Source organism: Chlorocebus sabaeus, chromosome X (genome assembly GCF_047675955.1).
Source record: "Chlorocebus sabaeus isolate Y175 chromosome X, mChlSab1.0.hap1, whole genome shotgun sequence".
NCBI lineage: Eukaryota > Metazoa > Chordata > Mammalia > Primates > Cercopithecidae > Chlorocebus > Chlorocebus sabaeus.
The window spans coordinates 104,574,698-104,591,114 of NC_132933.1; the positions used below are offsets into that span (position 1 = coordinate 104,574,698).

General features: G+C 46.4%; 1 protein-coding gene across 5 annotated transcripts; it reads left to right on the forward strand.

The window, feature by feature from the left end:
• The first annotated feature begins 1,791 nt into the window (after positions 1-1,791).
• On the forward strand, positions 1,792-10,387 carry LOC119623058 (putative protein SSX6). 5 transcript variants are annotated; one of them, XM_073013227.1, is made up of 7 exons: positions 1,792-2,497; positions 2,658-2,792; positions 2,936-3,050; positions 3,710-3,805; positions 5,648-5,697; positions 7,719-7,854; positions 10,246-10,387. In XM_073013227.1, exons 1-7 carry the CDS (start codon positions 2,429-2,431, stop codon positions 10,344-10,346), a joined length of 702 nt encoding a protein of 233 aa, XP_072869328.1. In that variant the 5' UTR covers positions 1,792-2,428; the 3' UTR covers positions 10,347-10,387. The 5 variants fall into 5 exon arrangements, with proteins under 5 accessions (XP_072869328.1, XP_072869329.1, XP_072869330.1 ...); XM_073013228.1 differs by lacking the exon at positions 2,658-2,792 and adding an exon at positions 9,398-9,552; XM_073013229.1 differs by lacking the exon at positions 2,658-2,792 and adding an exon at positions 9,398-9,470 and having other exon boundaries at positions 10,241-10,387.
• Positions 10,388-16,417: the final 6,030 nt, after the last annotated feature.

Here is a 16,417-nt window from a genome sequence, read left to right on the forward strand (position 1 = left end):
CCCAAAGTGCTGGGATTACAAGGGTGAGCCCCTGCGCCCGGCCCAAGTTTCTTACGTTACTACAGAGTTCCTAGGAAAAATCCCATACATGAAAAAGTTAGAAACTGACAGGAAGGATTTGAGATGGCGACCTGCTTCGTATACACTGCTTATTAATACTGGATAACAAATGCACCGCGGGGAATGGTGGGGGAGATAGGAAAAATGGCAAGATAAAAGCAGCCCATGAGTACTCTGATTTTGAAAGAATCTAAAGAGAAAATCAGAGCATGCGTACTCTGAACTTGGAGTAGCCAATCCCAGGGGATGCTTTAGGCGGGAAAATCAGAGTCTCTGCCCTCGCTTTGAGAAGGTTCTGTCCCTGGAGCCTGAGCTGAGAGACCCCACATCAGCTTGGCTTGTCCCGCCTACTGTTCTGACTTCTAATTGGCCAGACGGAGTTCACTGACTGCCCTGATTGGTCCATCATCCTGGGGCAGTGACATCACAGAATATTTTCTCCTCCTCCAGCCACACTTTGTCGCCAACTGCTGCCGACCTCGCCACCACTGCTTTGTCTCTGAGGTAGGTTCTCTTGAAGGGACACCCCAGATGGGCCAATGGGGGCAGATAGAAAAGGAGGAAGCCTCCGCAGGGGCCTCAAGTGCTTGGGCTTCCGAAAATCTTGAGGACTGAAAGACAACTAATGCCTTTCAGGACGATCATCATGGAGGAGCCTCCCGCCTCGGCCTCGCGCCTACAGGCCTGTGCCATCCCACCCCTAGAAATATTTTTTCATTTTTGTATTTTAATAGAGACGGGGATTCGTTATGTCGGCCAGGCTGGCCTCGACTGCCTGGGCTCAAGTAATCCTCCCGCCTCGGCCTTGGGACTACAGGCACGCACCACCTCGCCCCCACTAATATTTTTTTGTTTTTCATTTTTTAGTTCAGACGGTTTTGCTGTGTTGGCCAGGCTGGCCTAGACCGCCTGGGCTTAAGCAATCCTTCTGCCTCGGCCGCGGGACTACAGAAGGGCACCAGCCTGCCCACGCTTTTTTTTTTTTTTTTTTTTTTTTTTTTTTAGTAGAAACCGGGTTTCACTATGTTGGCCAGGCTGGCCTCAACATCCTGGGCTCAAGCGATCCTCCCACTTTGGCCTCAGGACTACAGGTGTGTGCCATTCTGCCCCTGCTGGTTTGTTGTTGTTGTTGTTGTTTTTAGTAGAGACGGGGCTTCACTACATTGGCCGGGCTGGTCTTGACCTCCTGGGCTCAAGCGATCCTCCCACCTCGGCCTTGGAACTACAGACTACAGGCAGGAGCCACCTCACCCATGCTATTATTTTGTTGTTATTGTTGTTGGTAGAAATGGGGTTTTGCTATGTTGGCCAGGCTGGCCTCGACCTCCTGGGCTCCAGAGAGCCTCTTGCCTCAGCCTTGGGACTACAGGCATGCACCACCCTGCCCCCACTAATATTTTTTATGTAATTTTTTTTTTTTTTTTTTTTTTTTTTTTTTTTTTTTTTTTTTTTTTTTAGTAGAGAGTTTCGCTAGGTTGGCTAGGCTGGTATCGACCTTGTGGACTGAAGCCATCCGCCCCCCTTGGCCTGCCAAAGGGCTGAGATGTTACAGGCCTGCGCCACCACCCCCAGCTAATTTTCTGTGTGTTTTTCTTTTTTGTTTGTTTGTTTGTTTTTGTAGAGATGGGGGTTTTGCTGTGTTTCCCAGGCTGGTCTTGACCTCCTGGGCTCAAGTGATCTGCACACCTCGGCCTCCCAAAATGCTGGGATTACAGGCATGAGCCACCGAGCCTGGCCGATTGCTGCAAATTGAAATGCCCCCCATTCTCTCTAAGTGATGGAGGGCTCTTGTAGTCTCTGAGATTCTAGCTCTCTTCCTTCTAATAATTTACCAATAACCCAGTAATAGCCTCTAAATCCTTTCATATTAGCGATGCTCATTTCTCTTCAACAGAACAGAACCCCCCATCCCTCTGCCTGATCAGATCCATCACCAGAGAGACCATGTTACCTCTGGGACTCACTTCCCTCCCTTTATTTATTGACTGGGGGTGTCAGAACGCCCCCACTGGATACAATCACACAGTCACGTCCCTGCCTCCCCGACAAGGGTCTGTACATCTTTCAGGGTAAGCCTGGCCCCAGGGAAACTACTAACAACATTAGCCAATCCCGTCCCAAAGACTCAAGGCTGCTATGCCCATAGAACCTGTCATCCCCAATCAATACTTCTCCCAGAGACCCCTGGCTCCCTATTTTCATCTGACTTCTCCCCATGTCTTTACTCACGGACAGATAAGCCCCAGATGCAGAAATGCAACACCTGATTCCAGGTGACTGAGTGTGGCCGGCCTTCACTGATTTCTCCCTCCACAGGACTGGAAAGACTCAGGCTGTTTCTCTTGCAGGTCAGACTGCTCCCGGTGCCATGAATCGAGACGACGCCTTTGCAAAGAGACCCAGGGATGATGCTAAAACATCAGAGAGGAGAAGCAAGGTGAGGTGACCTGGAGGGGACAGAGCAGTGGTCCAGGGGACAGAGTAGGGTGACCAGGTTTCTGAGGAGGGGAGGACAGAGGTACTTGGGACAAGGAGCAGGGTCTCGGGGGAGATCTGGACCCTTGGGAGCCTCCCACCCTTGCTCTGTCATCACCTAGCATCCCTGGAGACAAGTCTGTGGCCGTGCACTACATTTGGTGACTCTCACTCCATTCTGCAAGGTGGGAAGAGAGCCAGCTAGCAGTATTAAAGCCCTACTGTGCGGCAGGGGAGAAGCTGGGGAAGGTTCCCATGTTGTCTCAGTTAGCCATGGCATCAACCAGGACGGATTATCATCCCCACTTCCCAGATCCACCACACAGGAAGCGGCTCCAGTTGAATGGCAGACATGCCTAGCTGAGTCACTGCCAGAATTTCTTTCTTTCTTTTTTCCTAGGCCTTTGGTGATATTGCCAAATACTTCTCTAAGAAAGAGTGGGAAAAGATGAAATACTCGGAGAAAATCAGCTGTGTGCATGTGAAGAGAAAGTATGAGGCCATGACTAAACTAGGTAACAGAAAGTTCTAGGAACAGACAAGTCTGGGGACACATGAGCATCCCTTTTCCTGCCTAGGCTACTTCTTAGGCTGCAGAAAGTACCCCACATTTTCCTTTTGTGCAGGGAAAAAATCACAAGGCAGCTTCTGGGTGTTCTGCTCTTCCGTATCCTGTCAGGGCTGAGGGCAGGGGCTGGCCACAGTGGAGCTCGTACCTAGATCCTGCACGTTTCTCTCCCATAGGCGTCTGATGAGCCCAACTGTCTCTGTGGCATCACAGCACATCTCCCACCCTACCTTCCTCCTTTCGGCTTTCTCTCTCTCTCTCTCTCTCTCTCTCTCTCTCTCTCTCTCTCTTTGAATCAGTCACCTAGGCTAGAGTGCAATAGTGCAATCATAGCTCAATGCAGCCTCGAACTCCTGGGCTCAAGCATTCATCCTGCCCAGCTTATGGAGTAGCTGAGGCTACAGGCACATGCCGCCATGCCCAACTAATTTTATTTTATATTTTGTAGATATGGGAGTCTCTCTATGTTACCCAGGCTCTTCTTGAACTCCTGGCCTCAAGCAATCCTCCCGCCTCAGCCTCCCAAAGCGCTGGTACGACAGACATGAGCCACCGTGCCGGGTCTAAGTTTGTCCCTTAAGGAATAAACATTTTGCTTCTTTCTAGGTTTCAATGTCACCCTCCCACCTTTCATGCGTAATAAACAGGCCACAGACTTCCAGGGGAATGATTCTGATAATGACCGTAACTGCGGGAATCAGGGTGAGTAGATGGGAAGGGGCTAGAAAGGGTCTCCTCAAGCCCAGTTGCTCTTCAGCTCAGCTACCTGGGAAAGATCCTCAGGCATTTGTTCCCTCATACACAGCAGGGCTGAGTGAAAACAAAATTGCATACAGAAAGTTGACTACAGAGGCCATTCATAAAATTCTAAAACATGCAAAACAAGAATATGTATTTTTATGGATAATAAGTAAATGGTAAATGCATGAAAACATGAATGCGAATAAAAAGCCATCAAATTGAGGAGACTGGCTGTAAATGGAGAAGGAGGGGGGCAGGGATTGGTGAGTGCTGCACAGACAGCTTCAGCCGTGACTTGTTGATAGTGTGTTTTGTTTTGTTTTTGTTTTTGTTTTGAACTGGAGATTTGCTCTTGTTGCCCAGGCTGGAGTGCAGCGGCGCAGTCTCAGCCCACTACAACCTCTGCCTCCTGGGTTCAAGCGATTCTCCTGCCTCAGCCTCCTGAGTAGATGGGATTACAGGCGCCCGCCACCATGCCCACCTAATTTTTGTATTTTTAGTAGAGACAGGGTTTCACCATGTTGGCCAGGCTGCTCTCAAACTCCTGACCTCAGGTGATCCACCCGCCTCAGCCTCCCAAAGTGCTGGGATCACAGGTGTGAGCTACTGCACCCAGCCCGTTTATAGTGTTTCTAATATTCTGAATAAATAAATCAGGCCTAACATAGTCATGGGGTAATGTTGAGATGCGACTGAACTCAATATTATTCCCCATGCTTTTCCGTGTGTTTGAAATATTTCTTTTTTAAAGGACTTGTTGTTCTTGCTAAACACTGTTAATGAATCAAAGGACAGTTAAGAAAATGTTAAAAGTGAAAAACAAAAAGAAAATGTTAAAAGTGTAGATCCGCCAAAAACTTCCAGAGTTTTAACAGCATATCGATACTGGATAAATATCTTAAGAGAGAGGGTGATGAACCCATGACATAATAAAGATCGCTGTTTCTCTGTATTTTATTAAAACCAAATAGTCTTCTCATTCCCAAACAACCCCAATTCTCCGTGATGAGCTTGGAAGTGAGTTTGAAAGAGTGATCCCTCATCCAACACAGAGAGCTTTCCCACTTGTCAGTGAGCGGAGATAACAGTGTGTGAAAAAAAAAGACAGGTTCTTGCGTAGAGAGCTTTGTGCATTTCAGGAATATAAAGGGGACACATGTGTTTACTTGCTCTTCTGCTCTGACAATACAATCATAAGACAAGGTCAGAATGTCCAAACTGTCTCCAATAGACCTATTACTTCCCAACAAACAGGCCAGATTCTACAATCTCCCACAATCACTACAAGAGATCTGAAAATCCAGTGCTTGAGTATCTGCCAAGCTTTTGACTTTAAAGGAGTGTCTTTATACTGAAAATATTTCAGAGCCACTGGACTAAATCATCCACGGTTCATCACACATTTAACAGCTTAATTGACGTACTTATGGTATGTACACTTCACCCATTTGAAGTGTACAGTGATTTTTAGTTGTTGCACATCTTGAGTGGATACAGTTCAGTTTCCCAACAAATCAATTTAATTATCTGGGAGAAAGTAAAAGATATGTAATGGAATAAGATGAGACTGTGATGGGGTTTAACCCCCATTTGATAAACTATGAGATGGAAAATTCTGAACTGATGCCACAGATAAGTGAACCAACCATTACTAAACGTAATTCAGAAGCAAATCTCAAATAACTCCTCAACAATGAGTGGACTCATAACCCTCTGCTGCAGAATGCCCTGATGCAACAGAAGTCTCTCTAGAGTTTGGAAATCTTTCCCAACAAATTAAAATTCTGATGTCTTCTCTTTCAGTTGAACGTCCTCAGACGACTTTCGGCAGGTTCCAGAGAATCTTCCCAAAGGTGAGTATCTCTCAAATCTAAAGGACCAGAGAACCTTTGTCTCTCCACGCATGTGAATACAGGTAAGAGTGGGGGAATATCAAAAATGCCCTCATTGCCTCCTTCTCCCCATGTCTATCACAACACCTGATGTTAGCATCGACGGCTTGATAATACTAAGAGCTGTCATCCTTAATACTTCTTTTGTTTTCATAGTGATGCCAGATACTACTTTAAGCAGTTCACATGGATGAATTAATTTAATCCATAAGAAGACCTCTATGACGTTGTTTCTGTTATTATCTCCAAATAATAATGAGTCACACACTTCAGTTGTCATCCATATAAAAGCCATGTGACTTGGTGCAAATCTTCTAAGTTCTCTGAGCTCCAGATTCCTGGTCCATGCAATGGAAATAAGAATCACAGTCCACGTTTTAGATCATGGTTATCAGCAGCATAATAATAAAATGAGGCTATCCGGTACAGAGATGTTAAAGAATTTTCCTGAGGCGCAGTGGCAGGGGTAGTCTAATCTAGAACTCCAAGCCATTTAAAGCTCATTCACGTTTGCATTTGTTTATGAAGTTCAGATGTTGCTCACTAGGGCTTTACCCCATAGGGCCTGCTAGAGCTTCTGTTGAGACACCCACTCTCGCAACAGGAAGGACCAGCTGGCCTCTGCTCTGTTACCGGGGTCGCTTGCATGGCTTAGGAATCGCTTTGACTGTTGACCCCTCCCTACTGTGAGCTCCTTGAGGGCCTTGTCTGCACCTGGGGCATCTGGGAAGCCCCAGTCCCAGTCCAGGGGATCCCTCGGAGGCCCCTGAATGAGTGACCCCACAAGCGCAGATTCAACTCTGGTTTAGAGGGTAAAGGGATCTGGGAGTTGGGTTGCCAGTGTGGAGACCGAATTCAAAGAAGGATCCAGAAAGATATTGTTGTTATTACTACATTTAAACAGTGTTTACAAGCTCAGAGAGGACTTTCCCTTAGCCTATTTTACATGTATTGTTCACTATTTCATAAGCGAGGAAGCTGCGTAAAAAGTACCTTAAGGGCCGGGCGCGGTGGCTCACGACTGTAATGCCAGTCGTGAGCCTTACTTTGGGAGGCCGAGGCAGGCAGATCACAAGGTCAAGAAATCGAGACCATCCTGGCCGACATGGTGAAACCTTATCTCTACTAAAAACACAAAACTTAGTGGGGCGTGGTAGTGCCTGCCTATAGTCCCAGCTACTCGGGAGGCTGAGGCAGGGGAATCACTTGAACCGGGGGAGGGGGAGATTGCAGTGAGCAGAAATCACACCACTGCACTCTAGCCAGGCGACGGAGCAAGTCTCCGTTTCAAAAACCAGAACAAAAACAAAATCAAAACAAAACAAAAACACAAAAATAAAAGAGTAGCTTAATATTGTTGGTCAGTGACACATCCCAATGCAAGCAGAATTGGTATGGGTACCACCTCACTGAATTCCACATTCAATGTTGGTGCCTCGGTAGGGTGGTATGCCATATCTGGTACTGCTTTCTTTGATGTCTGGGTTAATTTCAGCAAACCATTTCTTTCCCTCTCTCTTCCCAGTATTCATTGCCCCACATCATCTTTCCCAGCAGCGTTTTGTCCCCTCTCTATGTCTTTACATTTACTCTCCCAGCAGCAGTCTACAAGCTTATATTGGGATCCCTTGTATTTTATAGAAGCTCTTCCTTTTGTAGACCTCGTGAAGTCTTAGAATGCTATTCTACAAAACTTCTGTACACCACACTCTCAATTACATGGAGATTTCTGCTGTTTGCACAAATGTCAGTCTTGAAAGAGTGTAAAGATAAGCATTCTAGCCCTGGAATTCCACCCCATTCATTTAGGCCATTCCTTTCCCTTCTAACCTCCCAGGTTTCTCCTTATTTAGGTAAGTGTAACTCTCCCAGCGTTGTTGAGAACATTGATTAAGGTAATGCGTGTGAAGACGCTTTGTAAGCTCTAAAGCACTATAGAAATGTGACTGATACTGTTTATCTGTGACCTTCACATTACAAAGATCATGCTCAAGAAGCCAGCAGAGGAAGGCAACGATTCGAAGGGAGTGCCAGAAGCATCTGGCCCACAGAACGATGGGAAACAGCCGTGCCCCCCGGGAAAACCAAGTACCTCTGAGAAGATTAACAAGACATCTGGTAAGAGGAAACAATCCAGGAATAACCCCTCTGGCTTCCCTGGCTATGTTCAGGTGTGGGGACTGGGTGTGTGGCATGGATCCCAGACAAGCCTGGGTCCAGGCTGGGCTGATGAGCTTGCCCAGCTCCAGATGAGATGTTAGACATGACTTCCAGAGACACAGACTGGAGTTGACGTCCGTATAAAAAACCACGTGACTTGGGGCAAGTCTTCCAAATTTTCTCAGCTCCAGATTCCTAGTCCATAAGATGGAAATAAAGAATCATAGTTAATAGATTGTTTGGAGGTATTAAATTAAATATAGAAAGCCTGATGACATGAAAGGTGCTCAAGCAATTCTGCCTGTGATGACCTGGGATCATAGCTTACTCAGCTCAATGCCTGATACCCAACACAGGTGTACTTCAGAGATATTGCAGGTTCGGTTCCAGACCACTACGATAAAGTGAGTCACACACGTTGTTTTTTGTTTGTTTGGCAGCGCATAAAAACATTATGTTTACACAACAGTGTAGTCTACTAAGTGTGCAATAGCGTTATGTCTAAAAATGTACATACCTTAATTTTAAAATAATTCATTGTTAAAGATGCTAACAATCTTCTGAGCCTTCAGTGAGTCACACTCTTTTTGCTGGTGGAGGGTCTTGCCTCGGTGTTGATGGCTGCTGGCTGATCAAGGTGGTGGTTGCTGAAGGGTGGAGTGGCTGTGGCAGTTTCTTAAAAGAAGACGACAATGAAATTTGCCACATCGATTAGCTCTCCCTTTCATGAAGCACATCTCTGTAGTATGTGATGCTATTGGATAGCATTTTACCCACAGTAGAACTTCTTTCAAAGTTGGAGTCAATCCTCTCTAGCTATGAAAGTTTTAGATGGCGTCACCTTCCAATAGAAGGCATTTTATCTATATTGAAAATCTGTTGTTTAGTGTAGCCACCTTCAACAGTGATCTTAGCTAGATCTTCTGGGTAACTTGCTGCAGCTTCTCCATCAGGGTTTGCTGCTACACCTTGCACTTTTATGTTATGGAGACGGCTTCTTTCCTTAAACCTCACAAACCAACCTCTGCTAGTTTCACACGTTTCCTCTGTAGCTTCTTCACCTCTCTCAGCTTTCATGGACTGGAAGAGAGTTTGGGTCTTGCTCTGAATTAGACTCTGGCTTAACGGAGTGTTGTGGCTGGTTTCATCTTCTATCCCGACCACTCAAACTTTCTCTATTTCAGCAGTAACGCAGTTTTGCTTTCTTATTCTTGTGTTCACTGGAGTATTAGTAGTATTATTTTCTTCAAGAACTTTTCCTTTGCAGTGTATACTATTATTTCCTTCAAGAACTTTTCCTTTGCATTCACGGCTTGGCTGTTTGGCGCAAGAGGCAGAGTTTTCAGCCTGTCTTGGCTTTCAGCATGCCTTCCTCACTCAGCTTAGCCATTTCTAGCTTCTGATTTAAAGTGAGAGACATGCGACTCTTCCTTTCATTTGAACACTTAGCGGCCATTGTAGGGTTGTTCACTGTCCTAATTTCAGTATTGCTGTGTCTCAGGAAATAGGGAGGCCCAAGAAAAGGAAGAGAGGCAGGGAAGAGCTCATCCGTGGAGCAGTCAGACCACACACAACATTGATCGGTTACGTTCGTCGTCATCTGTGGGCGCAGTTCCTAGTACCCCCAAAGCATTTACACACAACAGGATGACTATAGTCAATAATAACTTAATCGTACGTTTAAAAATAACTAAAAGAGTGTAATTGGATTGTTTGTAACACAGGAATAAATGGTTGAGGGGATGGATACCCTATTTTCCATCATGTGATTATTACGCATTGCATGCACATATCAAAACATCTCACGTACCGCGTAAGTATATACACCTACTGTGTACCCAAAAAATAAAGAACAAAAATTATTTCAAAAGACTAAAAGACAACAAAGATTATTGCAATGATAACATCAAAGCTCACTGATCACAAATCACCTTAACAGATATAATAATAATGGAAAAGTGTAAAATTGGTGAAAATTTCTAAAAAAAGAAAATGCTGTATCTGCGAAGCACTATGAAAATGAGGTGCCATTAAACAAGGTATGCCTGTGTGCCCTTAACAAATACGTGCAGAGTGAAAGGAGGTATGGGTCAGCGTTCCCGTAAGTGAAGATGTTGGGAATCTAAACCTCACAACGGAAGGAGCCAGAAGCTAAAACTTTAATTGCCATTTGGCCTGTATTGGTGTGGGTCTAAGGTCTCAGCCTCTCTAGCCAGAGAATGTGAAAAACTGGGTAAAGAAGGCCTGTGGGCACTTGGGAGCATGGAGGCATCTCCTGATTTTGAGAAAACAGAGCCTAACACTCTTCAACCTACCCAACCCTCATCTTCCAACTCTTCTCCATCATAGGACCCAAAAGGGGGAAACATGCCTGGACCCACAGACTGCGTGAGAGAAAGCAGCTGGTGATTTATGAAGAGATCAGCGACCCTGAGGAAGACAACGAGTAACTCCGTAAGTGAACCTTCGGCTCATCCCCCACATCCCTGCAGATGTGCTATTCTGTTACGGTACCGGTATCCCATCTTGTCACTTGTTCCCCAAATCATTCCCTTCTCATAATTTTCTAGGGTACAGCATTGAGGCTGAATGATGAGATTTCCCATGCTTCCATGCAGGGAGCTTTCTACTCCCTGCCCTGTATATCCAGGGATCCTCCCTACCCAGGATGCTGTGGGCTCCCAAACCCCAGGTCAGCCCTGAGGTGTGGGCCACACCTTCCTCTAGCCTAGGAATGGATAAACCAGGTGAGGAAGTCACTGTGGCATGAGCGGATGGTTCTCTTCGAGGAACCGTGGAAGGTGTGTGCAGGTCCCGAGGTAGGGCAGAATCAGAGTGTGAAGGGTCTAAAGGTCAGGAGGAGTTGAGACTGAGTGGTCACACGGTGGGAACTCACTGCCACTTACTTTCCTTCTCTCTTCTTGCCTCAGCCTCAGGGATGTGACACATGCCCATGATGAGAAGCAGAACGTGGTGACCTTTCACGAACATGGGCATGGCTGCGGACCCCTTGTCATCAGGTGCATAGCAAGCGAAAGCGAGTGTTCACAACAGTGCAAAGTTGAGCGTCATTTTTCTTAGTGTGCCAAGAGTTCGATGTTAGCGTTTCCGTTGTATTGTCTTACAGTGTGCCATTCTGTTAGATATTATCCTTTTCATTGATGAGCAAGACACGCTTAACACGTATTTCGGTTTGTATATCCATGCATCTACTTAAAAAATAAGTATAGTCAGATATTCTCTGCATAGAACAGCGCTACCCTCCTCTCTCCCCAGATGTGACTACTGAGGGCAGTTCTGAGTGCTTAATTTCAGTTTCCTCTGCATTTACACACACACCACACACACTCGCGCGTGTGCGCGCGCGCACACACACACACACACACAGTCACACCAAGTACCACTATAAGCATCTCCCATCTGCTTTTCCCCAGTGCCATGCGTCCTGGTCAAGCCCCCCTCACTCCGTTTCCTGTTCAGCATGTACTCCTCTCATCCAATTCCCGTGTATCAGTTACTGACAGTTAATAAACCTTTGCAAACGTTCCCCAATTGTTTGCTCCTCTCATTATTGTGCACACAGGTCTGTGCACGTGTGTGAATATTTCTTTAGGAGAGATTCTTAGAAGTGGAATTGCTGTATCAGAGGAGTCATTTATTCAACAAAACACCAATGAGTGCGTACTCCTGCTGAGCGCTGTTCTAGGTGCTGAAGAGACATCAGGGAACAAGGCAGGCAGATGTTCCTGACCACCATTCTAGAGGAGGATGTTTCCAGTTGGTTGGTTGGTTGGTTGGTTTCTAGAGACGGGGTCTTGCTCTGTCCAGGCTGGAGTGCAGTGGCATGATCATAGCTCAATGCAGCCTTGAACTCCTGGGCTCAAGCGATCCTCCCACCTTCGTCTCCTAAAGTACTAGGATTACAGGCTTGAGCCGCCGCGCCTGGCCTCCAGTTTTTATTTTGATAAGGACCGTACACTTCAGTCCTGGAGCAGGATTCTGCAGCAGGTGATTGGGCATCTTGGCCTTCGCCCTCTGAACGAATTTCAAGTTCAAGGTCTGGGACGGTCCATTTGGGAATATGTGGGAGGAGACACAGATGAAATCGTCCTCTGGGTAATGTGGAGGAATGAAGAAGATGCGTGCACTGTAGACCCTGTGATGGACAGGGAATAGAAGAGTCCACTTAGTCTCCATGCAGGGGAGCAACGGTGGGAAAGTCCCCTGGACAGAAGCATGAGACTGCCCATCAAGGGTCTCACCAACCAAGGGCCTGGGGGCTGGGGTGGGGACGATGATTTGGGAATGCGTCAGTTCTTTCTCACAGGTACCACTGCACAGTGCAGAGGGGAAACAGTTGTGGGGAAGGGAAGGGCAGAGGGGAGTCTATTTTAGAACAAATCGTTGTGTGTGATTGGAGACATTAAGGCTGCATTCACACACAACGGACTTGAAACACCAGCCCCAGGTGGAGGCAGGATGAGAGCTGTTTTGACTGTCCACAACCCATCACCTTGGCCTCCTGGTTCTCCCCAGCCTTGGAAGGAGGACACTATCATCATTATGCCTATATGATAGATGAGAGACGGAGTCCCAGACAGATGGTAGGCGTCTTGTCACAGGTCCTACAGCTGGCAGGGGCAGGAGGGGCTGAGTTTGGAGCTCACTGACGTCAGAAACATTAAGGAGGACAAGTGTGTGTGATGGAGGGAGGGAGAATTGAACGAGCCCTTAGAGAGGGAGAGTGCAGGGAGGGAGAGGCAATCGTGGTCATAGTGGGGACAGTGGGAGACAGAGATATGCAGTGTGGGCAGAAGAGGGTCAGGCAAAGAAGCAGGGGATGCCCAAGGCCAAGTGTGGGCTGTCACAACCACCAGAGGGAGAGGGTACCAGGAAGGAGGTTGTGGGGCTCCAGGAGCAGCAGAGGTTCCCCAGATCTGTGAGCATGCCCTGCCTGGCACTGCAGGAAGAGGTGGCTGCCACCCAGGTCAGTGTGGACGTACCTCTACCTGTGTCTCAGAGGAAACAAATTCTATTTTATCCCAATATAGTTCTGTGTTACACAAATGTAACATTCGGCTACTAAATACCGAGAGCCTTATCCTCCATGCAAATAGAGGAGAGGATACCCTGAAAGAGATACTGAAGGATTTGATTTTTCTTTCTCCCTGGGAAGATGGGATCCATAAGTTGGGTCCCCCAGCCCACAAGACAGGTGCAAGGAAGGGTGGCTGGAAGATTGTGAGTCATGACAGGGAACATTTTTCCTTAGGCTCCTTGGGTGTATAAAGCTCCCGACTAACTGTCTATCATGGACAGATAAAGAGTGAATGTGGTCCCCTCTCCACAAATGTGTTTCTCTCCTTCATTATTACTGTGAAGGGCTGAAGGTCCATCAAGTTTTGACACATTACTTTGGTTTGTCTGTCTGTCTGTTTTTGAGATAGAGTCTCATTCTGTCACCCAGGCTGAAATGCAGTGGCGAGATCTCGGCTCACTGCAACCTCTGCCTACCAGGTTCAAGCCATTCTGCTGCCTCAGCCTCCCGAGTAGCTGGGATTACAGGCTCCTGCCACCATGCCCAGCTAATTTTTGTATTTTTAGTAGAGACGGGGTTTCACTGTGTTAGCCAGGATGGTCTCGATCTCCTGACCTTGCGAACCACTGGCCTCGGCCTCCCAAAGTGCTGGGATTACAAGCGTTAGCCACCTCGCCAGCCTTCACTTTCTTTAATGAATGATTAGCAGTTTCATCTTACAGGCGAAAGTGGCTACTGCCAGCCAATCTGAGTGTGGTGTTGCAGGGGAACCTGGCTGATTCAGATGTTTCAACTGCAATTTTAAATTAACCTACCCGATGATTATGCTAAGACCCCTTCCCGTTCTGTGTGGTGTTTTTTTTTTTGTTTTGTTTTGTTTTTGTTGTTGTTGTTTTGGTTTTTTTTTTTTTGATTCTGGATTTGGAGTTTTTAAGGGGTTTTGTTAGAAAGAGCATCTCCTCGCCAGGCACAGTGACTGACATTGTAATCCCAACACTTTGGGAGACAGAGGCAAGCAGATCACTTGAGGTCAGGAGTTTGAGACCAGCCTGGCCATCATGGCGAAACCCCTATCTCTAGTAAAAATACAAAAATTAGCCGGCCATCGTGGCGGGTGCCTGTGAATCCCAGTTACTGCGGGGTCTGAGGCAAGAGAATCACTTGAACCTGGGAGACAGAGAGTGCAGGGAGCCAAGATCATGCCACTGCACTCAGCCTGGGTGACAGAGTAAGTCTGTCTCAAAAGACAAACAGCATCTCTTGCCTGCAGTGATTTGAGCTGTGGTCTTGTCTCCTTGGGTTTCTCCATCAGTCTGATCCCATCTACTCTATCTCCCAGGAATGTCTCAATATTTCTGGTGGACCACTGACAACGTTTTCTTATTTTCCTCTACTGTTAAGAATTGATCCTTGAAAACATTTTCTTCCCAGTTGGATGGATGTTGAGTGGGGTACGGGATCTATCTGCCGTCTTGCTCTAATCATCTGGTTTTAGATATTTTATGTACTTTTGTCACTACATATGTGTAATTTTTCTCAATTTTGGTTTTCTAAATGGTTATTATTGGCATGTAAAAACCCTATCTATTATTGAATGTATATAATATTTTGTTACCTGTCTGGGTGCAGCTTCCCCTGAATTTTGGCGCAAGACCCAGTCTGTTTTATTCTCCAAAAGAAAGCTGACAGGCTGGGTGTGGTGGCTCACAGCTCTAATTCCAGCACTTTGGGAGGCCAAGGGTTGTGGATCACCTGAGGTCAGGAGTTCGAGATCAGCTTGGCCAAGATGATGAAACCCCATCTCTACTAATAACACACACACACACACACACACACACACACACACACAAAATTAGCCGGGCATTGGTGGTGCATGCCTATAGTCCCAGCTACTAGGGCAGCTGAGGCGGCAGGATCATTTGAACTCAGGAGGCAGAGATTGCAGTGATCCGAGGTGGCACCACTGCATTCCAGCCTGGTGGATAGAGACTCTATCTCTAAATAAAAAGAAAAAGAAAAAAAGAAAATTCACTTCACAGGTAATAGAGAGCAATAAAGGAATAATTTATGGATGATTTCATAGGGGATACTGATGGAAAGAAAGGACGTATACATTTTCCAGAGCTGAGCAGTTCACTGCAAAAATCACCAGAACTGCCTTTTTCTCCAAAAATATTAGCCATAAGCTATTCTACTACTGGCTCTTTTAGTCCTTCCCTCTATTCCAAATCCTCAAATTGTGCTTTTCCTTATTGGAATAATTTTCCTCTGCCCAGATCTGGGTCCTCCACAACACTTAACACTGTCTTCAAGTGTGTGAATTCCCATTACTTTAGCTCAGGTTCCCAAGGAAACAGGCTTTGGGCCATACAGGACACCTCTAGACAGACTATACTGAGAAACCATGCTTGGAACGGTGCATGGGGAGAGGAGAGGGAATTTACGTACCTGGCTTTCACTCCTGGTTCTTTTTCTTATTGGTCAAAATTTACCCCACCGGCACAAACTCTTCCACACTTCTAGATTGCATCACCTGCCCCTTTGGCAGCTGTCTGGGAAGCCAGATCCCACACTTTGAAGTGTTTCATACAATCCAAAAGTGGTAGCAGAGGCCAGGCTTGGTGGCTCATCCCTCTAATCCTAGCACTTTGGGAGGCCAAGGCGGGAGGATCATGAGGTCGGGAGTTCAATACTAGCCTGGCGAGCATGGTGAAACCCTGTCTCTACTAAAAATAAAAAATTGGCCCAGCATGGTGGTACGAGCCTGCAGTCTCAGCTACTTGGGAGGCTGAGGCAGGAGAATTGCTTGACTCTGGGAGGCAGAGCTTTCAGCGAGCTGAGATCACACCACTGCACTTCAGCCTGGGTGACAGAGCAAGACTCTGTCTCAAAAACAAAACAAAACAAAACAAAACAAAAATCAAAAAGGTGGTAGCAGAAACCAGAAAGTCCAGGTATGTAGGTAATTGACCTGGTTGTACAGCAGCAACCAAGGGTGAAAACTAAATACTCCCAGGCAAGTCCTAAGTTAACCAAGTAATTGGAGTACCCATCTCTGTCAGTTAATTGCCTTTATTGGAAGGAAAAATAAAACTCATATCTCTGTGACAAGCAGGTGCTTACAGCTTGGAGCAAGGTACCTAGGCTAAAGTCGGCTGGTGACAGGGAGACCGGGACATCATCTTCCTTGATTTCCTTGATGTTCGTATTTCAAAGAGACGGCTCCAAGGCCCTGAAGAAAGACACTTCTAGGGACCAGGCATGGTGGCTCACATCCATAATCCCAACACTTTGGGAGGCTGAGGCTGGAGGATCACTTGAGACCTGGAGTTCAAGTTCAAGACATTTCTGGGTTATAGGGTGGATAGAGGCTTACATATCAAAGCAAGAATTTACAAATACAAATTTTCTCAAGAAAATGCTCTAAGGAAAGTGAAATGGGGAAAGGTCTCTTCTTGCCCTTTTGGCAACAGGAAAATCTCA